General features: G+C 39.2%; 1 protein-coding gene across 1 annotated transcript; it reads right to left on the bottom strand.

The window, feature by feature from the left end:
* Positions 1 to 16,439: 16,439 nt before the first annotated feature.
* Positions 16,440 to 17,301, bottom strand: LOC131146795 (uncharacterized). Its single transcript, XM_058096619.1, has one exon. The coding sequence runs from the start codon at positions 17,039 to 17,041 to the stop codon at positions 16,583 to 16,585; it is 459 nt and encodes a 152-aa protein (XP_057952602.1). The 5' UTR covers positions 17,042 to 17,301; the 3' UTR covers positions 16,440 to 16,582.
* Between the last annotated feature and the right edge of the window lie 8,635 nt (positions 17,302 to 25,936).

A 25,936-nucleotide genomic window follows, 5' to 3' on the forward strand; every position in this document is an offset into this window, starting at 1 on the left:
CTACGACTTTTGATACCCCATAGAGATTTTCTCTAGGGTTTTCTTCGGCGGCCTCAAGCTCTGTTGACTCGCCTTTCTCTTTTATCAATGTTGCCACCAACCCTTGGAGGTCACCGCACGTTGTCTCCAGGGTTGCGAGTTTTGTCTCAAGCGCCTCAATGCGCTTCACTCTTCCTGACTTATTTCTCCTAATCCCACGCATGGTGCTCGCACACACTGTGCTCTGATACCAACTGTCACGGACCCCCAAAATGGGACTCAAGCAAGGGCCGTGTGGCACTCGTTGAGAGCTCTCCCTCGACAAGTCAGCCAACTCTCACACGTTCAAGCCTGCAAGCACGAGCACCAGGTGAGTCTCAATACTCAAGGAAAACAAGAAACAATAGGATTTCACATGAGCAATATATTCTTATACGCCGAATAAGACTATAACAATCAGAGACATCATAATCCAAGGCAACAGAACACCACAATGAAAAGAACTACTTGTATTATTCATCTACAAGAGAATCACCATACAAGCGATAACACAGATATTCATATATTCATTCCAAATCCCTGAAGAATACAATTATAGTAGTATCTCACTCCCCCATTTCCCCATTACATTGTCACACCCTAACACCATGCGTTGTAAACATATCCACACGTATGTAAACATATCCTGCTCCTTGCCAAATTTTAAAATGTATGGATGTAATCACTGCCATATGAGTTATCTGTATAAAATGAAATTATGAGGCTGAATAAATGAAATTGAGATGAAATACATTTTTATTGCTTTGATATGATTCCAAAAAAATATTTAATAAATAAATAAATAAATTATTATTATTAATAATTAAATAATATAATATAATATATTAATATAAATAATATAATATTTATATATATAACCATCCTTCGGGAAAGAAAACTGTTATGAGAATGGAACAAATTTTCCCCCCCTATGCAACGGCTCTCTCTCTCTCCCCTTCTCCTCCGACTACGTTACTCTCTCTCTTCGATTTCTCTCCGTCAGTAAGCCGAATTGAAAAAAGAACACCACCACGAGGTTCTAGGGTCGATCCTCGTCAATTTAATCGGCGTGGATTTTAAGTTTTGGCTTCCTAAGCACCACTCCGAAGTTAAGGTAAGAATAATAAAATTAGATCATTTAAGTATTTTTAAAATTTAATAAGTTATTGGGAGTGTGTGGGTCTGGGAAATGTGAATATAATTATTGTTCTAGGGTTGAATTGATTAAACTATGGTTTATGAATACAGAGTTTTGTGCGAACGCCGCAGGCATCGTGTTAGGTTCCTCGCTGGTATATTTTTAGTAATCAAGTAAGTGGAATAAATTATGTCAGACATTTTCGGAATCAGTTGATTAATTTAAAGCATGAGAAAATGATAATGTTGTGAAGGATTTGCTAACATATTCGGTATTTGAAAATATTGGTTTTGGAATATCATATATTTATCTGAGCAATTACTAATTTATGAAATATTATTTAAAATTTATGTGGCATGAGTATTGGTTTTGTTACCGTATATTTAACATGTGAAAATATTTTACGATGAGATGTAATTTATACTAACAGATATTGTGAAATAATAGAATATGATTTATCTTAGGTTGGGAGAAATGTAATGTATACAAACATGATATTTTTTATACTAAGAAATGTGATATATATATATATATATATATATATATATATATATATATATATATATAGACAAGATATTTTTAATATTAAGATTACCATGGAAATTGTGAAATGAGAACCCTGATGGACCAATGATGTATTTGAGAGTACGGTACCTTTGTTAGGAAATGAGTCAGTGCAACCACACTGCTTGGTAAGAGTGTTGGTATTGGAAGTTGATTGGACCTACGAAGAGATGTTGATCGCCCTTGGGTCCGGACTAGGCTGTGGTGGGCCAAATGTACTATACATGAGGTATGTTTTGACGTAGCATAGTAGGCCAACCATGGTTAAGTCTCACCTTCGGGCTGCACAACCTATACATTTAGCGTTTATTCCTTACAATATGTTGGATGTTTAATCGCGACACTCCTCCTCACATATGACGAGTAAACCCATCTTTTTTGAGTGTTTTTTAGGGTATACTAGTTGTAACGCCCCTGACCTGCCACGTGGGCCCGGAGTGCTACTTTAGTAACATCAATGTACCTAATATCGTTTTCATCAAATATAAAATACACATATGCAGCGAAAATAAAATATAAAATCCTCAAATTACATTACCAGAGTTCTAACTATCTTTATACACAAATATACCCATTTTCACATAATTACATCTCATAAAACTAAACAAAAATAAAATCCTTATCTACACACTACCTACATAAATTTACATCTCTAGCCCGGCTCCTCTAGCCCGCTAGACCCGATCTCTCGGATTTCTTGAAAAGATAGTTTGTAAAGTAGGGGTGAGGCACGACTCAATAAGGGAAAGATTAAGTTAATGTCAATGTGTAGTCAGTATGCATTTAGTGTACAGAAAATGACCAGTTCACCAAGAAGATAAATCCATTTATGAAAACATTCTAATTTCACACTCGCACACACAATTAGTCGAGGATAGGAAAGATTATCCGCCCATACAAGTAGCTTCCCTCTACTCTAGATCCATTACTGTTACCAGGGCACTCACCTTTCTCAATAAGCCCTCAAAGTTATCTATTTAATTAACCATATTCACATAAATTAACAAATATGCATATAAGACACTCCCTGTGACAAACACGCCACTTACATCCCCATGGCACGGGTTGTGTGGCTCGAAGGCTGGACTAATGTCCTGGGGGATCCACCCAGACAGTAGTCATCCATACTCTCCACTAACATACTCCGCGGGTACACACAGCTCCAACTACTGGTCCAATTGCCCTCACCCAAGGGTACATTCTCCTCACGTAGGCAAATCGGACAAGGCCACCCTACACCTCTCAGCACAGGTGTGGGCACACACGGCCACATAACAAATCTCTAGCAACGGTACCGTGCTCACAATACACTGGTATCCTAGGATTCCTAAAGCATAGCATGCAATTTAGATAATAGAAATCATCATTTAAAACATTAATTCACATATACTTCCTGTTATTCCAAAAACCCGACCCCTGGCCAAAAATACAATCCGACATATAGCCATCAATTAAAACTCGGCCCTCGGTCGTCAAATAATAATTCTGGCGCTTGGCCAATCAAAAAATACCCGGCCACTAGCCATTAGTTCAAACACCTACATTTCACAAACAGTTCCAGTATTTCCACAAGCATTTCCAATATTTCTCAAACAATTCAGTATTCCAAAATCTCAAATCCAAATATACGATAATCCATACAAATTAAATCATCCGCCACACGATTTTCCATATTTTAACATATCTATATAAATAAACAAACTTTTCACCGTTCATTTTATTCAAAAATATCATACCATATATCCTAAGTTTGTAAAATCCATTTTGAACGGTTGGTTTCCAAAATAGCCTTTAAATTCTCAAATGAATAAATAAATAAATAAATAAATAAATATATTTATATAAGCATAACAATTTAATTGATTCAAATTTCATAAAATTGCTGACTTAACTTAATCCCCTTACCTGATTCTTGAAAAAAAACCCGATAACACCTCGGCCTACGCCCCAGGTATTCAAAAACCCCTGAAATCCTGAAATTCAAACTTCACCATATTATAGCCCAATAAAATCCTAAATTATCAAACTTACCCCTGATTTAGGATTGGTACCTCGGAACTCTAATTCGAAAACCCGCTCCGGCTAAATTGTAGAGAATCCCCCCACGAGTCTCCTGGCAATTTTCGTTCATTAATAGGTCTTATATTTTAAGAGAAAGTGAGGTGAGTTTGAGATTTGACCTTACCCCAAAAGATATGTCTACGTCACTCCTACGACATATCCGCTCCAGTAGAAATGTCGGTGGCGATGAGCAAAGCCCAACAGTATTTTCGAATTTTTGATCGACCGAATAATGGAGACGAGATGGAGGAGAGTGGGAGAGAGAAGACGAGGAGTGCATTGACGTGAGAGACGCCCTTCTCTGCTTCTTTTCTTAATCTTTAAGGATCTTAGGATCCTTTATGTTATTTTATATATATATATATATATATATATATATATATATATATCATTATAATATTATATTATTATTATATTATATTATTTAATTAATAATAATTAATTATTTTTTAAAAATTTTAATTTTAATTTTTGTTAATAATATATATTTTTTAATTTTTTTTTTTAAGATCACTACATTCTCCCTTACAAAAATTTCGTCCTTGAAATTTGTTAATTATTACTAATTATCTCCTTAATTTACGATCCCTATCTACAGAAGAGTCGGTAGCCACCTACATAGTAGGCCCGTCCCACGTTTATTAACTACCCTCACTTATGGCGGAGGAATACCGTGGTTATAATACTGCATTTGGGAAATTATAATAACCATAACAAATTTTCTCAAAAACTATCCATAATTAAAACTACACACAACTAATTACACAACCTATTATAATCCCTCCATATACAAGCATACTCGTACCCGTCTAGCACTAGCCCTCGTTGAACAGTTGTTGATACTTCTGGCATATTTCTATTTCTAACACCCAAGAAGCCTCCTCAACTGCATGATTTCGCCACAGCACCTTCACTAATGGTATATCCTTAGTACACAGTTCCTGTATTTTCCGATCCAAAATCTGAACTGGTACCTCCTCGTACGCCAGAGTATCCCCGATTTCCAACAATTCATAATTGATCACATGTGAGGGGTCTGGAACGTACCTCCTTAACATGGACACGTGAAACACGTCATGTATCCTGGAAAGCGCTGGGGGGTAGTGCTATCCTGTACGCCACCGAACTAATCCTGTTAGAACCCGAACCATGATAAATGGGTTTAAATATTAAAGAGAGGGACATTTTGGTAAAAGAGCAAGCCTCATCGGCGAAGCCTTTGTTCTTCTCATTGACAAAATTCAGAGACTTGTCGACGAGGAGAAGCTAAGGAGTCTCGGAAGAACCAGTGATCTCATATTCTTCGACGAGGTCACCGATTCGTCGGCGAAGGTAGTTGAAGATTCGTCGACGAAAGAACCATTTTTTTGACGAATTGGGCCAGGTCAAAGGGCTATAAATAGAAATTTTCATTACTTCTTCATTAAGAAACTTCAAACATATCTCTCTCTCTCTCTAAAACTCTCCCTACTCTCTCTCTCTCTAGATTTCTTCACCGATCGTTGATGGAATCGGAAATCTGAAGTTACCACAAGGATCGTGGAAGGATTCTCTACAATTTCTACAGATTGGAATCTCGTTTCAGAGATTTTCTGGTTTCGGCGTAAAATTGAGGTAAGGTTCGATTTTCAATTCTGATCCGATAGTTTTGTAGGAAACTGTGTCATGAGTATACTTTGTACTATTAATTGTAGGTTTTGGAACTCGGTTCATTGTTTAGGGACCTTGGAGTTCGGGATTGGCTATTCAGGGAAAAGGTAAGGAGAACTATGTTTATATTGGTTATTTTTGAAATCGGACTTGGTGGAACTGTGGTCCACGGTCCTGTGTGTGTTTTGGCTACTCATTTGGGGGGATCTAACGGGGAAAACTATGGGTTTTTCATTATTATAGTTTTGGGAAAAAGGGGGTGACGGGCTGCATCCTTAGTTTTGTTGAAAACCGTGAGTATATGTTGATTTATACTGTGATATTGGGATGGTTGTGTCTTGACTTGTTTAAACTGTATTTTTTTTTAAAAACCATGATTTAGATTACCAAATTGGTGTGGTTTGTTTGGTTATATGAGCATGCATGTGTGTGTGATATGTTGAAATGCTAGTAGGAACGGGGTTCTGAATTGTTCCAGGTACTGAGAGTGTCTGACTCTATATCTAAGGGTGTGTCTTTATCGCCTACCACGTAGGCAAGAGTGTCCGGCTCTATAGCCGAGGGCGTGAGCCTATACCGGAAGATCAGGCCGAAGGGTGTGGATCCACCAGTTTGCGTCGGTACGATGCCATGGGAGTCGGGGACTAGCCATGTGCCGATGGCGCCGTGTTCGCGGGTTGGCTACGGGCCAACACCGTATGTCGCGGGCCGGCTTCGGACCAAAAGGTGTGATGACACCAGGATTACTGATCATGTGTATGTGTATGGGTACGTGTATGCACTGTGGAAATTAGTACTGGAATGCATTTAACTGCGTGTATGTTATATCATAATAACACTTAAATGTCATACACCGATATAACCTGTGTTCTTCCTTACTGAGAGGTGTCTCACCCCTACTGTACGTACATTTTTACAGGTCCTTTAAGTAACCGAAACTACCATCCTGGTGTAGGGAGTGTAGTGGCTGGTGTACTGTGTTTAGTGCTTGGGTAAGTGCTAGGACTATATTTTTTGTGGGTTGCCATTTTGAGATGTATTTGGGCACCCGTTTGTATGTTTTGTTAGAGCCATGTTATGCTTTTGTATAGACTTTGGTATGGTACTACATATGTGTATATAGATGACCTTTTCCCGCTGCGTATATGTTTGTGATTGGATGTGTTTAGGGTACTTGGGAACCCCACGGGGTCCGACCCTCATCCATTGTACTATATCTTTGGATGTTTGATCGGATATAGGGACAGGTTAGATTACATTTTCACCCTTCGGTCCTATTTCGGGGTTCGGGGCGTGATAACTTGGTATCAGAGCTAACCAGGTTACTAGATCTTGTAGACTTGGTTAGGCTTAGTTGTGAGTACATACCAGAGTATAGGATGTGGATATGGGTACAGTTGGTTGAGGGTTGCTCGGTTGCTAGACCAAGATTTGTCGACAGTATTCCTTATTTTTCCTGGGATGACGATTCCAGTAAAAGCAGGGCAGATCATTGATAACTTTCATGTCGGTGTGATAGGACAGACCTAGACTTGGCAGGGAGTGGTTAACACGAATAGTGTAGATCATCGTGTTAATTGTATGTGTCATGGGGATACTAATAGATTCTTATTGTGTTGTAGAATGGAGTCCAAGGATAATGACTTGGGAAGTGGCTCTGAGGAGACTGCAAGTGATGAGTCTCCTTATGTATCTCAAGATTTGATGAGGCAGGTGTTACGGGAGATTGAGCGGAGTGTGAGGAGACGCGAGCGCTCTTCTACTGCTGCGGGGTGCACCATTGAGAGGTTCACACGCATGCATCCTCCGACGTTCTCTGGAGGACCTGACACGACGATAGCAGAGGACTGGGTGGAGAAGACTGAGAGGATCTCGGAGGTCCTGCATTGTACGGATAGACAACGAGTCCTTTATGTCACCTTCCAGCTGTCTGGGGAGGCAGGTTGATGGTGGACTACGGTGAATCTACTGGAAAAGTAGAGAGCCAGTTCATAGGAAATGACGTGGAGCCATTTCAAGGAGGTATTCTTCGACAGATACTTTTCAGCTTCCGTACGTGATGCGAAGGCAGATGAGTTTTCTACTCTATCGCAGGGGAGTTTGACGGTGTAGGGGTATGCAGCTCAACATGTAGAGCTGTCTCGTTTTGCACCATGTTTGATCTCAAGTGAGTACAAGAAAACTTGGAGGTTCGAGAAGGGCCTGAGGAAGGATATATGCAGACTGGTGGGTATGCTTCAAATCTGTGAGTTCTCAATGTTGGTGGATAAGGCCACGGTGATTGTGACCGGTATCCGAGAGGATGAGGTGGATCAGGAATTGAGGAAGAGGACAGTACCTTCTAGTTCTCAGACAAGATCTCGTTAGGGATTGTGGAAGAAAAGGAGCAAGGGCTTGAGTTATTGTTTGAATACCGAGCGCCAAGGTTCTCAGGGGAGCCAGACTAATGGTCGTTGTATCAAGTGTTTCAAACGGCACGAGGGTGAGTATCGATCTTTTGATGGTAATTGCTATAACTGTGGTTACATAGCTCGTGATTGTCGTGCACCGAAGCGAGATGTGCCTGCATTTATTGGGGACCGTGGGAGCAATCAGATACCTCGGGAAATCGTTTAGACGAATATAGCTCCAGTCAGAGTATACGCTCTTACTCTAGTGGACGCTAAGCATGTAGGTAACGTGGTGATAGGTACCTTATTATTGCTTTCAAATAAAGCTTCTGTTTTGTTTGATTCGGATGCAACCCATTCCTTTGTGTCTGTGAATTTTGTGGGACGGTGTGGGGTTGAGACCCGAGACATGAATGAGGTGTTATCTGTTAGTATGCCATTTGGGAGTGTATATTTATGTAGGAAGATGTTGGTAGACGGCCCAATGGAAATTCAAGGAAAGCTGCTACTAGTAAATTTTGTTGTATATGACATGTCGGGGTTTGATGTCATTCTGAGGATGGATTGGTTGTTCTTCAGTTATGCTGTGATCGACTGTCATAGGAAGGTGGTAGTTTTCAGACCTCCTAGGGAGCAGGAGTACGAATTCGTGGGATCGTGTGTGCGTCCTGCGCGACAGATTCTGTCGGCACTACAGGCGAGGAGGCTACTCTTGGACGGATCTTAGGGGTACCTAGCTTGTATGAAGGAACCGCCGTGGGATGAGTTGAGACTCGAGGACATTTGGGTAGTCAGCAAGTTTTCGGATGTGTTTCCAGATGATTTGCCCGATTTACCTTCGGATCGTGAGGTGGAGTTTGCGATATAGTTGCTGCCCGATAAGGCACCGATCTTTAAAGCTCCGTACTGGATGGCTCCAACAGAACTTTGGGAGTTGAAGGAGCAGTTGCAGGAATTAATGGACAGGGGATTCATTCGACCTAGGGTTTCGCAGGTACTCATGGAAAACCTGTTCATCAGATCCATAAACACCACCGGAGCATTTTTCAACCCAAAAGGCATGACCAGAAACTCGTAGTGGCCATATCTGGTTCGCAAAGCCGTCTTTGCCACATACTCCACTCTAACCCTCACCTGATGATACCCTGACCACAAGTTAATCTTCAAAAAGACCCGCGTCCCCTGCAACTGGTCAAAGAGATCATCTATACGGGGTAAAGGATAGCGATTTTTCACAGTTACCTTATTAATCTCACGGTAATCAATGCACATCCGCATCGACCCGTCCTTCTTCTTTACAAACAATACTGGAGCTCCCCAGGGCGAAACACTAGGTCGAATGAATCCCCTGTCTAGTAACTCCTGTAACTGCTCCTTCAATTCCCAAAGTTTTGTTGGAGCCATCTGGTACGGAGCTTTAGAGATCGGTGCCTTACCGAGCAGCAACTCTATGGCAAACTCCACCTCACGATCCGGACGTAAACGAGGTAAGTCATCTGGAAACACATCCGGGAATTCGCTGACCACTCGAATATCCTCAAGTCTCAACTCATCCCGCAACGGTTCCTTCACATAAGCTAGGTACCCCTGACATCTGTCCAAGAGGAGCCTCCTCGCCTGTAATGTCGATAGAATCTGTGGCGCTGAACACACACAAGATCCCACGAACTCGTATTCCTGATCCCTAGGAGGTCTGAAAACTACTACCTTCCCATGACAGTCAATCACGGCATAACTAGAGAACAACAAATCCATCCTTAGAATAACATCAAACCCTGACATGTCATATACCACCAAATTCGCCGGTAGTAGCCTCCACTGAATCTCCGCTGGGCAGTCTACCCATATCTTCCTACAGAAAGATACACTCCCAGAAGGTGTAGTAACAAATAACACCTCATTCATATCTCGGGTCTCAACCCCACACCGTCCCACAAAATTCACAGATACAAAGGAATGGGTTGTACCCGAATCAAACAATACAGAAGCTTTATTCAAAAGCAATAATAAGGTACCTGTCACCACGTTACCTACATGCTCAGCATCCGCTGGAATAAAAGTGTATACTCTGGCTAGAGCTGTATTTGTCTGAATCGTTCCCCGAGGTATCTGGTTGCTCCCTTGGTCCCCACTAACTGCAGGCACGTTTCGCCTCTGTGCTCGACAATCACGAGACTTGTGGCCTGGTTGGCCACAGTTGTAGCAACTACCCTCAAATGGTCGGCACTCACCCTCGTGCCACCTGTGGCATCTAGTACAACGACCATTAGTCTGGCTCACCTGAGAATCCTAGCGCTCGGTTTTTTATCGGTAACCCGAGCCCTTACACCTCTTCTTCCACAATCCCTGACGAGATCCAGTCTGAGAACCAGAAGGCACTGTCCTCTTCCTCGATTCCTAATCTGCCTCATCTTCTCGGATACTGGCCTCAATCACTATAGCTTTATCTACCAACACCGAGAACTCACGAATCTGAAGCATACCCACCAATCTGCGGATATCCTTCCTCAAACCCTCCTCGAACCTCTGAGCCTTCTCATACTCGTTCGAGATCATACATGGTGCAAAGAGGGACAACTCCACGTATCGAGCCGCATACCCCTGCACTGTCAAACTCCCTTGAGTCAGCACAGAAAACTCATCTGCCTTCGTATCACGTACTGAAGCCGGGAAGTATCTGTCAAAGAACACCTCCTTGAAATGGCTCCACGTCATCTCCTCAGGACCAGCTCTCTGCCTCTCCAACAAATTCACTACAGTCCACCATCGACCCGCCTCCCTAGATAGTTGGAAGGTGGCATAAAGAACTTGCTGCCTATCCGTGCAGTGCAGGACATCTAAGATCCTCTCAATCTTTTCCACCCAATCCTCTGCTATCGTCGGGTTAGGTCCCCCAGAGAACGTTAGAGGATGCATGTGTGTGAACCTCTCAATGGTACACCCCGCAGCAGGAGGAGAGCGCTTGCGTCTCCTCACACTCTACCCGATCCCTCGTAACACCTATCTCGTCAAACCTCAAGGCACAGAAGGAGACTCATCACTCGCAGTCTCCTTGGAGCCACTTCTCAGGTTATTATTCTTGGGCTCCATGCTGTAACACAATAGGAATCTATTAGTATCCCCACAACACGTACAGTTAACACAATGATCTACACTAATCATGTTAACTACTCCCTGCCAAGTCTAGGTCTGTCCTATCACACCGACACGAAAGTCATCAATGATCTGCACTGCTTTTATTGGAATCATCATCTCAGGAAAAACACGGAATACCATCGACAATTCCCAGTCTAGCAACCAAACAACCCTCAACCAACTCTACCCATGTCCACATCCTATACTCTGGTATGTACTCATAACTAAGCCTAACCAAGTCTACAAGATCTAGTAACCTAATTAGCTTTGATACCAAGCTGTCACAGCCCGAACCCCGAAGTGGGACCCAAAGGTGAGAATGTAACCTAACATGTCCCTATATCATGCAATCATCAAAAGATACAATACAATGGATAAGGGTTGGACCCCGTGGGGTTCCCAGGCACCCTAGACACATCCAAACACAATCATATACTCAGCAAAAAAAGTCATACTATATCAACATATGTAGTACCATGCCAGAGTTTATATAAGGGCAAAATATGGCTCTAACAAAATGTACAAACTGGGTGCCCAAATACAACTCAAAATGGCAACCTAATAGAATACATTCCTAGCACTTACCCAAACGCTAACGCAGTACACCGGCTACTACGCTCCCTACACTAGGACGTTAGTTCCGGTATTAATCATCAGTATTTTCTTGCGTACGTCAATTTCTATAACTACCATAAAGTCTAATTTGACTTAAAAAGTCTTACCTCAACTTTGGGATGATTTCCAACTTCGTTTTCCCGACGACCCGCTCCGGCAAACTTGTAGGGAACTTCGTCAAAAGCGTCATGGTAGCCTTAGATCTTCGATCTGGCATAAAACTAGCCCAAAATCGAAGAGAGAGAGAGTGAGAGGGCCGAAGAGGAGAGAGAGGAGAGAGAGAAGGAAGCTTAAAATGAACAAAAATCGGATTTTTCATATATATATATATATATATACAGCAGAATTCATCGACGAGCCCGATCTTCGTCGATGAGTTCTTTATAAATTTCTTCGATGAGACCCTGTATTCATTGACGAAATTCAGGCTGCCTCAGAACCCCTCTCGGTATTTTCTCGTCGACGAGGCCCTGTGTTTGTTGATGAAATCCTTTAAGACTTCATTGACGAAACCCTGTGTTCGTCGACGAAGCTTGGCAGCTTCCTTCTTTATTTTTGTTTCCATTACCCTTTCTTTATTATTTAAATTCCATTTAAAAATTTTGAGTCGTTACACTTGTGGTAACCTCGGATTTCTGATTCTATCAATGACCGACGAGGAAATCTAGAGAGAGAGAGAGAGAGAGTAGAGAGAGTTTAGAGAGAGAGAGAGAGATATATATTTGAGAAAACTTAATGAAGAAGAAATGGAAAATTCCTTGTATAGCCCTTTGACACGGCCGGTTTTCGTCGATGAAATGTGCCTTCGTTGACGAAAAGTCAAGGATTTCGTCCGGGATGTCGGCAGCCTCGTCGACGAAGTCTGATATTTATAATTTCCGCCTCTCAGATTTTATTCGTCGACGAACCTCTGAATTTTGTCGACGAAAAGTCTTCTGCATTCATCCACGAAATCTGGCTTCGTCGACGAAATCTACAGAAATCCATTTTTTAATATTTCGGGTTCTTACAAAATATATATTGAAATTTAGACAATCTTTTGGGTAATATATTAAAAGTAAAAGAAATATTTTAGGGTTATTTACCAAGATGCGCTCATATAAAACCAAGCGCTGAGCCTCTGTCACCTTTGGCCAGGAAAAGCAGGTGATTGGAGCATATGATCAATATATAATGCCAAGCTCCTATGACCAGGCTATGCACCAATGGTCAGACGGGGCCATGAAACCTGGAGGAATGTCGATACAAATCCGCTGCCCAATCCTTTCCGGGTGCTTCTTTAGCGCAATGTTCTTCGCTACACCACGACTTGAACTCGTTGTCTGCGTCATCGAGGTCAATGCTGAAAGAAGAGTTAAAGAACAATACAATAATCCTACACATGAAATGACAGTAAATATATTATTCTAAATCAAATACTCATAACCTTACCAACGATGCTCATTATGGTGGGCAACTCACCCTGGGCTTGATCCCCAACTGATGGATCCATGTCGGGTTGGGGTTCTGAGGGCTCAAATGGTGATGGTGCCGCACTAGCATTGATATGCTCTGTCGCTCTCTAGGATGACCCATCATCCTCGCGGGATGATGTTGTGGATAGCCTAGATTGATGTAAGCAACGACGACGACCTCCTGGTGCCATGTCTGCAAAATAATTCACAAGTAAATATAAGAAAATTGGATATTAGATGGATACATAGTAAATATATTTTCACTTATTTTTCACATGTCAAATACATGGTGACAACATAACACACTTACCCCCTATACATCCTCAATATTGGTATCATCCTCACTTTCTAGAGTGTCTTCCTCTTCACTAAAGTACTCAACCATAGTTTCATCTTCCCCATCAGTTTCATCATTGTCGATGAAGTCAATGTGTACTGAGGGTTCAATTCTAATGTCAGCAGTTCTTATGTGTTTAGTCGTGGCACCAACCCTATTCAATAGTATAGGATCAGCTCCTTCCTTGGCAACATTGATAGCAGAGTGACGGTTTCACCTTATCCATGTTCATTAATTGTTGGAGAACCCAAGGGTGTGGGAATTGTCGGAGTGACGGACAATTCCCCACCCTTGGGTTCTCCTTTCTCATTTTCAAACTAATAATAATAATAATAAAATTATTAAACATTTATGCCATGTAGTGTTGAAACATGAGAGAAAAAATGGTTGATTTGGTTTTATTCTACTAATAAAGAAAATCTCACACACAGTAATGCATATCTAAGTTTCATTCAATAGGCAGATACATCCCCTTTTTATTTACTTCTAGTATATAACTCTCATTTTATATTGTTCATCATGGTGTTTTTATTTTTAGTTAAGTGTACAAAAGCGTGGTTTACAAAATCAACAACATTTTATCGATCATCCTTTCCCCTCTACAGGAAACACCCATCATTGCCCCCAACAATCCTTTTCAACCTTAGAAACTTGAGCTTCTTAGAATCCAATCTAATTGGGCTCAGCACAAGTCAATTCATCAAGCAGAACTACAAGCACAAGATGTGCAAGGTTTAAGATAGCCTGAAATTGAGAGGCCTTTGTGTTTTGATCTAGAGATCCTTGAGAAGAAGAAGGAAGAGGAGGAGGAAGAAGTCTTACCTAAGAGCGGCGAAGACGATGGTGATAGGAGGGAAAGACATTGGAAACGAGCGGCGATGCGGCGACGGGCAGAGATGCAGTGGGCTGCGGCGATGGGCAAAGATGCTATGGGCGGCGGTGACAGGTGGAGATGCTGTGGGCGACGACTTAAGATTTAGTGGCTGGAGGACTGCGCTGCGTGCATGAAGGAGCGAGGAGGGAGGGGTAGGAGGGAGGAGCGAGGAGGAGGGAGGGGTAGGAAGGCAGAGTAGAACGATGAAGAGTGAAGAGACGGTAGGAGGGGGAAGAAGGGAGAAGAAAGAAGGAAATTTGGGGAAAGTGTAGAAAATTATACGGGTTAAGGGATTTCAGATTTTGAGCATTAGTGACGGTTTTTAAGACCGTCACTACTGCTCTTAAATAAATTTTCGTTCATTTTTTTTAAATAGAAGGACTATTAGTGACGGTTCTTAAAACCATCACTAATAAAGGATCAGTAGTGAAGAAAATAAGAAACCGTCACTACTACTTTGAAATTATTTTTGTTTATTTTTTTAAATAAAAGGACTATTAATGACGGTTTTAAAAACCGCCACTAATAAGGAACCAGTAGTGACGAAAATATAAAACCGTCACTAGTACTCTGAAATTATTATTTTTTCTTTAAATAAAAGTATTACTAGTGACGATTTCGAAAACTGTCACTAATAAAGGACAAGTAATGACGAAAATAAAAAATCGTCACTACTACTCTTAAATGATTTCTTTTTTATTTTTTCTTTAATATAAAAGACTATTAGTGATAGTTCTGAAAATCGTCACTAATAAGGAACAAGTAGTGACGAAAATAAAAATCCGTCACTAATAGTGTGAAATACTACATTTTCTTTTATTTTTTTATAATACGACTAGTAGTGACGGTGGAAAAACCATCACTAATACCCTATTAGTAGTGATGAATTTTCCAAACTGCCACTAATAATAGATTAGTAGTGATAGTTGCTTAATCGTCACTAGTAAATGACAATTAGTAACGATTTGAATTCGTCGCTAATATCGCAAGAACTGTCGCTAATTTTTTTCTGGGATAATTTTCGCGTGGAAAGTGGTTTCCTGCAATAGTTCGACCAGAAAAATTAGTTTTTAGTGACGAAATTATTAGTGACGGTTGCTAAAACAATCACTAATTCTCACACTATTAGTGATGGTTCTTCAGATGCGCCACTAATACCCACTTTTAGTGACGAAATTAAAACCGTCACTAATAATTTTATCACTAAAAACTAATTTCTTTGTAGTGTAGATCTCTCCAGATGTCATAAGCAGTGTCATGGTATGCAACACTATTATGTAACTCCTCGTTGAGTGAGTTTAACAACCATGCGATCACCATAGCATTGCAAATCAGTGAGTTGTCCTCTTTTGAATCTCCTTCTTTTGGTTTTGGTAATTTTCCATTCACAAATACCATTTTTTTTTTTTTTTATCACAGAGCATTGACAACTGAATAGTTGGTCTCCTTTAGTGGATGGGACACCAACAAGTCACTTGGTCTATCTGATTTGCTCAAATGATAATGTAGTGGTTTTGCACTCATGATTTTGGTAGGCTCTAATACCATAAAATATATATATAATGAAAAGGTTTTTTTTTTTTTCCTTATGGGAAAGAAAACTACTCCTCGTTCATTATGAAAATGGAAGTATATATACAATTTCTACATCCTTGATGTTTACATCTACAATTAAAATCTCTAAAAAATTTTCAAATTCTATTTACAGGAGATTGTGGGAAATCATAAGTCATTTTCTTGTTACAATAATTTGATGATTCCATCCAATTTGGGATTTGCTTGTTATAATAATTTGAAAATCTCATTCGATTTGGGTTTGCTATTCCTAAAATTGAGGATGCCCACAAATTTCGTAATAGAATTGCTGTTCAATTTAGAGTGGCGAGGATGAGTAAGCGAAAGTAACTCGCAAAGAGAGCGATTGCTAGGCCAAGGCCTTGGAGGGCACTTTTCTTATTTTTACATCATTTTTTCAAAAAACTTACATCACACAGTCAAATAAGAAAATTAACCTAATTATACTCATTTGGGCAATTTTAAACAAAAATAGTTACGACCATTTAAATTTTGTTATATAATGATATGGGCCCCAAATAGACTTTCTGGTCAGTTCAGGGTTATTGTTAATCAATTATATCTTACATGGGCGAGAGAGAGAAGGGGGGAGGGGAAAGACAGCAGAGGCAGAGCCAGATCGCTGTGATTTCATAAGCCTTGACAATCATTCAATTAGCAGTGAACAGATTCATTCTCGTTCAGAGATGCATACATAAAGAGAATCTAGAGATCGATTAATCGTCTCCTCCTAAATCATCACTCAATCAACCATAATTGCAGAATTATAAATCAAAGCAACCGTTTGTGCGAGGCATAGCTTCTGCTCCTTGGATACGCCACCGCCTTAACCTTGACATCGTCTTCCCCAAACTCGCAAGGCTTCTCCTCGTCGATCCTCCCTATCGCCGCGCTGCAACTCCGACGCATTTGTTCGTAATCACCCGCAGCGTCGGGCGGCAGCTGCGGAACGACGCTCCTCTTGGAAGCCGCCCTCACGAGCTCCGCCAGCTCCTCGTCGGCGCCGCCGCCTTGCCGGCAGGACGATGAGCTGACGCTGAAGCTCCTGGGCAAGTCCATGGGTTGGCCGGTGGGGCAGCCCATGGCGCTGCTGTTGCTGAGACGCCCGGCGCACTCGGTCATGCCCTTAATGTACAAGTCCCCAGCCTTCGCCAGCGCCTTGAAGGGTGCCTTCAGGCACCTCACCAGCATGCTCGCCTTCCTACTACCCATCTTCCTCACCTTCATCATGTGATCAATTATTGAACAATACACTAATCAATTTCGATGACTGAACAATAGATATATATTTAGGCTCTAGAATTGCCCAGAACTAAATAAGAGCTGAGATGGGGATTAAAGGGGTATATGGATTTTGGGTTGTGGAGAAAGAGATTAGAGAGGGTGTTCTGTGAGAGTGTTTATATATATGCACATGCGGATTAATGATGAGGAGGCAGCAGAGGGAGATGGTCGGGAGGAAGAGGAGGATGGATAGACCGACTTCCACCGAATTAAGGTCTTGAACTATTAAATCCAAGCGGGGCATAGGCATGGGCGTGTTGACTTTTTCCATTTTCAAGGCTGCCGTATTTGAACTTGGAATTTTAACAAATAATTGGTAACATAATTCACATTTAGAGAGGGCCTTCTCTCAACTAATGGGTGTTTGACATGACCATTGATTTTGACTTCAACGTCAAATTTTGAAATTTTCAACCAATACTCATAGTTTAGTTTGATAGGCAGTTAGTTTATTGGTTGGCTAGAATGTAAACTAATTTTATAGAAGGTTTGTGAGTTGACCCAATATTAGTTTTATTAAATATATATATATTTTTTAACATATATATATTTCTAATTATATATAAAAAAATTTAAGCTCAAATTGAAATCGAGCCCCCTTTCAAATAAATAAGCTGAGCTTGACCCGACCACAACTTGGCTCAACTCGGTTACAATCCTATATTTAAGAACATTATGTATGATAATTTTTCAGACTTTATATGCAAATCCTATCCCAAATAGACATAAGAATAAAGTTTATTTCCTATTTTTTTAGGTCGAATTTTAGGATTAAAATGTCTAGCGGTTCCAAGAGAAATTAGTAGGTCTTTTCAATTGTTTAAAATAATTTTTATCTTTAATTTTTATTTTTGAGGAATTATGAAATACCAACATATTTTTAGACTTTTCATATTTGAATTAAAAATATAAAAATAAGAGATTTGTTTACTTGTGGAAAACAAATTTTCATTTTTTATTCTTAAATTTCTAAATAACTAGAAAAAAGACTTTCTCGATTTTCAAAATTTTCTTGATTTTCAAAAAGTATGTAAGAATAAAAATTTAGTAAATAAAAAAAAAATATTGTATAATTTTTTATACAAATTATAAAAATAGAACTAAAACTTAGGTTAGCTTATGTCATAAAATCACATTTAAGAATAATATTAAAACAAAATTTGTTTAGAATAACTAAATAAATTAACGAAGCATCTGAATATTTAATACGTAACATCTTTTAATATATAAAGTTTGTAGTTTCTTTCTGAAAAATTAATGCACATATATTATATAAACGGAGGCGTCGACAGCAAATTCAATCTTTCTTGTACTTAACTTTTTCATATTATTATATGATCAAACATTAATTATTGCGATTTTTAAGGATAAATAATGAAACATGCGGAAAATATAATAATGTTTTTTTCTTCTGGGGAGCAGATTAATCATTTTTATAATGCACAGAAGTGAGAATGATTGTCCAACTTAATTAAAACAATGATAAGATAAAGGAAGAAAATTATTAAAAGTGAAACATGATGAACAGAAGGAGAAGAGCAGAAGAGAAAATTGAGTTCAAGATACAACATGGTGATCTTATTTACTTGATGAAGTGGCAAAAAATTAATTTAAGAAAAAAATAAATTAAGTTATCTAATAGAATAGATATAAAATCGAGGGAATATATTTATAAAGAAAAAATATTTTGGGTTTTCCTGATGAATTACTTGGAATGCATCAATGAATCAGCAGAAATATTTTCATCTCTTTGATTTAGTGCCTCTGGCTGGGCTTGAAGTATTAGCAACACACTCTCCTAAATCAATTCTATCGATGAAGACATCAATTCCACTCATGAAGATACTTCAATTTCAAAAAACATCAATTCCATCCATGAAAACATTTCAATTCCATCCATGAAAACACTTCTGCAAATCTCTCGCCAATTAAAGACGAATTCAAACATTTAACCGTTACTACACACTTATTGAAGATTTGATTTCAATCTTCAAGGAGCCTCAAGGAGCAAAATTTTTGAAATTCAAAATACCACATCTGCATCATTCATCCCCTATAAATACACATGCTTATGTTCTCTTTAAAGTATGCAATGTTCACGGCTCAATTATTTGAATAAAAAAATATTATTGTTTTTCATGTTTCAATTTTTCTTTACGAAGGGCGTCCTCACATAGGAGTTTTGGGTCATCAAATAAATAAATAGATATTATAATAAAAATAAAAAAATATGGTAACATATTTTCTAATGAGAATTATTAGAAAAAGGGATTTTAAAAATATACATATATATTATTTTCTTTTCACAATTAGTATAAAAAATATTTTTTTATTATTTATATTGTAATATAATTGTCAAATGACACTTATTAAAGAAAACAAACTTTTATAATCTACTTATATTTTAGAATAATTTTATATTTCTTATTTTTTTTTTAGCAATTATATATACTCTTAATTTTAGATTTATAGCATTAGAAAACTTATTATTTTTTTGTTCAAGTAAATAAGACTGTTACATCCTAAACTCAAAATTGACTTTTTCTTTTCTTTTCTACTCTTCAATGTGATTTTTTTTTTCTTTTAAAAAAAGTATAAATTTAAATACATAAAAAAAGACAAAAAGATGCATTTATCTCCTAACTAGAAGGAAATTAGAACTTATTTTGGGAAGGAACAATTGACTATAATTAGTTAATATGCCTACTTAACAGTTATCAACATTTAATTGGATTACTAATTTCTTATATAGTCGGGTCAGTGTTAATAAAATAGGGTCATTACACTTTAGTACTCTATATCCTTACTCAAGTAATAAGTTAGCTTTCAATTATTTTTGTAAGAAAGATTTTGAGTCTCATATTTGAATTTTTGTTGATTTGAATTAATACATTAAATGTAACAATCCGGGAAATTTTAAACAATTTAAATAATAAGGAAGATAGAAGGGGAAGAAGGAATAAATTCGAAAGGTGGCTGCAAGCATTCATCAACGAATAGACTGGTTTCGTCGACGCATGGGTACGTGTTCCGTCGACGAGGAAGTACCGAAAGGTGTTTTTCGCATAACTGAAATTCATCGACGAGTCGACTGTCTCGTTGACGAACTGTACACTAGGACTCATCGACGAATCGACGTGTCTCGTCGACGAGTCCCAACGTATAAATAGCAGATTTCTTTCATTTCTGTGGGAATTCTCTACATGTTTTCTCTCTCATTCACTAAAATTCGGCACTACCACCTTCTCTCTTCAATTTCGAGCTGGATTTCTGCCGGTTCGACAATCAGAGGCCACCACGACACTCTTTGAAGAGTTCTTTACAAATCTGCTGGAGTGGATCGTCGGTGGGACTAATTAGGAATTCATCCCAGATTTAAGGTAAGACTTTTTATATAAAATTTGGCTTTACCCTAGTTGTAGGAAATATTATATACGAAGAAATACTGAAGTTTAGTTCTGAGAGATGTGGTTTTCAGGGCATTGAACGAGGAACCCTACGGGTGCAGGACTAGTTAGTTTAGGAGGCTTTTCAAGAATTAGGTAAGGGGAAATATTTTATAATAACTTTTTAGTAATTATTAAAATGACTAATTTTGGGTAAAAATCCTACACATACAGATATAATTTTTCTAAACCAAACTGATATTGAAAATACTATTTTAATTATATAAGTATTAAATTGGGAAAAATTGTGTGGTTGAAACCACTTTGATCATTAAATGATTGTTGAGCTTAGTGGAATGAGGAAATTGTTAAGATTGTGAATGTCATTTCACTGAAATTCGTGCCTGGTTGAATACACTGATTGGATTGTGAACATTGTTTGGTTGAAAATACTGGATGATTGAGTATACAATGGTATTTGCGTGGACATGGTTGATGGGTCAGGTTTGTGATTGATCTGTGGTGTGGTTTATGTAAATGACGATATAACGTTGGCAGTGATATGAGGAGGTCGTTATATCGTACCTGGTATAACTGTCATATAACGTTGGCAGTGGATTGATTATGATATGGGCGTATGCATGAAATTCGGTGAAGTGATTGTGTTGGCTACGTACGAATGTTAATTAATTAAGTATTTAGGATAAAGTAGATTACTTCACCCGAGGGCTTGCTGAGAAAGGCGAGTACGCAAGTAATTAATTGTGGGTACCAGTGTCACGACCTGCTCATTTTTCCACATTTTTTTTACATATATAATATCAACATGATCCATTCCAGCTTAGCAGGTCACAATCTACCTGGACCCGTGGGTACGAGGGATAAATCAGAACATATAGCAGAAGCCCTAGCAGTAGAAAACATACAATAATGTACATCTCAATACCATATATCACAATATACCAGAGTTACTATACTCACTGTATTTCCATATATACATCTCAAAAATAAAATCTAGGGACATACCCCACAAAAATCTAACTATCCCTACCAACTTACCCTTCACAGAGGATAGATAAGCAATACTATATCAGTGGGACTTTTCCCGCTCTCCTATCTGGGGCTCCTGAAAAGTTTATAAGATTTAGGGGTGAGACACCTCTCAGTAAGGGAAATAAACTAATACTAGTGTGTGGCAACATGAGTATTCTGTGTTTTACATATATCATATATAACAAATTCAGCACTGTTTATCAAATCTAGGAAAACATATGTATATCGAAACATGGCAGAACATACTGCATTTCATAAGCACATCTCATCTCATTTCATAATAATAACATAAAAACAATCCTAGTAGGTTAGCTGGCTATTGTCATGTATTAACCCCACATGATTGGGTTGTGTGGCCCGAAGGGGGGACCTGACAATGGTTGGCCGACCACTGCCAAGTCAAACAGTAGTCTGTAGGTCCGATGGGTCTGCCAGACCTGGTCCGTACACCAGGGGCGATCAACACACTTCTTATAAACCACATCGACCATCCAATCTCACACCACTCCGTACAGCGACGTTAACACAAATATCATGATCACGAAGACCATGGAGACATAGCGACGGTAACGTGCAAGTGCTAGCCTAGACCAAGCCAACCAGGTTTTGATATTATATAACATATACTAAAACCGTGATACATAGATATCTCATATCATTTATTTTCACATCAATCATATCATTTTGCATATATACGCGTATCATGAAAATCATCGGCTTGTACGCCGGTATTACACATTTTATCATAACTCGGCTCGTACGCCGGTTTTCCATCATAAAAATCAATATCATAATCACATTCCCAGAAACAATATTTCATATCATTTTATACTCATGCCATACAAACGGATTTTCACATATTCAACATACGATCATTTTCACAGTATTTTGCAAATATAAATCATATATATAAATATATTTATTTTTACTGAAATCAGATACTATATATACATATACATGCATTTTCTCAAAATGAAGCTAGTTTTGTTTATCCCCTTACCTGATTCCTGGAAAGCCCCTAATAAAACTGCTCTGCACCCGCAGGGTTCCTAACTCAACACCCTGAAAATGAAAACTCCCAGTATTAAAGTTCAGTATTTTCACACGTACAACATTTTCTATAACTACCATAAAGTGAATTTTGACTTAAAAATCTTACCTCAACTTAGGGATGATTTCATACGTTCCCAATTCAACACCCCTGGAAATGAAAATTCTCAATATTAAACTTCGATATTTCTACGTGTACAACACTTTTCTCAACTGTCAAAAGCCCAAATAATGAGTAAAAAGTCTTACCCTGGATTTGGGATGGTTTCCACCTTACTTTCATCGACGATCCGCTCCGGCAGATTTGGAGAGAACTTCCCAGGAGCGTCGTGGTAACTTCGGATTGTAGATCCGGTGAAGATCTGGCCCGAAATCGACAAAAGAAAGAGGGAGAACCAAATGGGAGAGAGAGAGGGAGAGAGAGTTTGCTTCTTAGAGAAGCTTAAAAATTCGGATTTCTTGTATTTATAGAACAGGATTCATCGACGAGCCACGTCCTTCGTCGACGAATTCTCATTAATTTTGTCGACGAAATTCAGTCTTTGTCGACAAAATTCAGTCGGCTCAAAAACCCCTCTCGGTATTTCTTCGTCAACGAAATTCAGTCTTTGTCGATGAAGTCGACTGCTTCCTGCTGTTCCCGATTTCCATTTTCCTTTCTTTATTATTTAAATTTCATTTTAAATTCGGGTCGTTACATCCTCCCCTCCTTATAAAAATTTCGTTCTCGAAATTTACCGTTCACATATCTCGTCATCCCTTAATAAGGAAAAAGGGTCTACTTATTTATTACCTATCCCCACTTATGGCGGAGGAATACCATGGTTACAATCTGAGTCTTGGGAGATTACATATACAAAAGAAAAATTCTCCCAAAACTAAAATACTACACTTTTCAAACCATTACATGTACTTGCAAAAGAAACTACCTAACTACTTATATTTTATCCAATCAAACTTCTTGAAATAAATGCGGATACCTCTACTTCATCTACTCCTCGAACTCCCAAGAAGCCTCTTCTACTGCATAATTCCTCCACAAAACTTTTACCTGAGGAATCTTCTTGTTACAGAGCTCCTATACTTTCCTATCCAGAATCTGTACTGGTACCTCCTCATACACCAGTGAATCACTAAGCTCTAACTCATCATAACTGATGACATGAGAAGAGTCGGGGACGTATTTCCTCAACATAGCAACATGGAATACGTCGTGGATCCTAGACAACACAGGTGGCAAAGCTAGCCTATAGGCTACCGGCCCCACTTTATCTAGAATCTCAAATGAACCGATAAACCTAGGACTAAGTTTACCCTTCTTCCCAAATCGCATAACCCCTTTCATTGGAGCTATCTTCAGAAATACGTGATCACCCACGTCAAACTCTAAATTTCTGCGGCGATGGTCAGCATAACTCTTCTGTTGGCTCTGAGCTGCACTGATCCTATCCCTGATAAGCCGAACCTTATCATGCGCTTGCTGTACCAACTTTGGCCCGACAACTCGTCGCTCACCCACTTTATCACAAAACAAAGGAGATCGACATCTCCTACTGTATAGAGCCTCAAACGGTGTCATGCCAATGCTAGATTGATAACTGTTATTATATGCAAACTCTACCAGTGACATGAACTGAGTCCAACTACCTCCAAAGTCTAGTACACATGCACGAAGCATATCTTCTAATGTCTATATCATCCTCTCAGTCTGCCCGTCTGACTAGGGATGGAATGTCGTACTAAACGATAACTGAGACCCCAGAGCCTCCTACAAACTCCTCCAAAATCGTGATGTGAATCGTGGGTCTCGATCTGACACAATCGATACTGGCACCCTATGAGAATGAACTATCTCCTAAATGTAAATCTCCTCTAAACAGCTGAGGGAATAACAGATCTTGATAGGAATAAAGTGATCGGTCTTCGTCAAACGGTCAACAATCACCCAGATGGCATTCTGGCCATGTAACGCCATCAGCAGTCCTGACACGAAGTCCATAGATATATGATCCCACTTCCACTCTGGGATAAATAACGGCTGCAACTGCCCTGCTGGCCTCTGACGCTCAGCCTTTACTTGCTGGCACGTCAAACACTGGGCTACATATTCGGCGATCTCTCTCTTCATGCCACTCCACTAGTATGACTCTCGCAGATTTTTGTACATTTTCGTACTACTAGGATGAATTGTATACAAAGATCTGTGAGCTTCCTCTAAAATAGTCTTCCTGATCTCAGTATCAGCAGGAACGCATAATTTAGAACGGAACCGCAAAGCTCTGTCATCTGCAATACTGAAATCCTTCCTCTGCCCCATCTGTACTCTGTTTGTCACCTCTGCTAACTCTGGATCTTTCCTCTGGGTGGCTTTAATTCTCTCATGTAGATTAGGCTATACCACTAGGCTGGTAATACATACTGGGAGATCACTCTCTACTAATTCTATGCCGAGTCTCTCTAGATACATCATGATCGGATGCTAGATCCCCAGAACTACCAACACTAGCTCCCTGGATTTCCTGCTCAACGCATCAGCTACCATGTAATGTCCCTCAATTTCTTAACATAAAATGTCACATCATGGATAAAATAGTCAGCCCGAACCCGTGGGTACGGGGACACCTGTCATACATAGCGAAAAACCTAGCAACAGTAAATATGAAAATTCCAAACATCCATCCATAAAACATATTACTAAAAACATAATACCAGAGTTTACTACATCTTTCAGTACTGTACATATATACAATCCTCAAAATATAAAATGGACACTAGGACCATATAACAAAAATCTACTGATCCTAGTACAAAGCTTACCCTTCTAGTAGGGAAGCTCCACTCACTTAACAGCGGCCTTGACCCGCCAGTTTCTCTAGGTTTCTTGAAAAATATATCAATGTTGGGGGTGAGACACTTCTCAGTAAGGTAAAATAAACTAAATACAGCTATGTGGCAACATGAACATTTAAGGTGCTTATACATATACCATACATTTCATAACTCTGGAAATAATCATAATATCATACTGGATAATCATGTATTTTCATACTCGTTAATAAATCATAACATACATAAACATTTGTTATAACTTGTAATACTGAAAATATACACCCAGGATGAATAGCTAGCTAATGTCATGTATTACCCCCCATGACGGGTTGTGTAGCCCAAAGGCGGGACCCGACAATGGTTGGTCGACCACTGCCGAATCAAATATGTCTATAAGTACGATGGGCCCGCCACACCCTGGTTTAGACTGCCAGGTGGACGTCTACACTCTACTGAAAGCCACATTGACTATCCATCTCCCATCCCCTTGTAGAATGGTTACCACTAATATGGCCTCGTGCCA

Source organism: Malania oleifera, chromosome 1 (assembly GCF_029873635.1).
Source record: "Malania oleifera isolate guangnan ecotype guangnan chromosome 1, ASM2987363v1, whole genome shotgun sequence".
In the NCBI taxonomy this organism is placed as follows: Eukaryota; Viridiplantae; Streptophyta; class Magnoliopsida; order Santalales; family Ximeniaceae; genus Malania; species Malania oleifera.

Coding starts and splice junctions, on each gene's coding strand:
- LOC131146795 (XM_058096619.1), bottom strand. CDS start 17,041: ATGATGAAGGTGAGGAAGATGGGTAGTAGGAAGGCGAGCATGCTGGTG.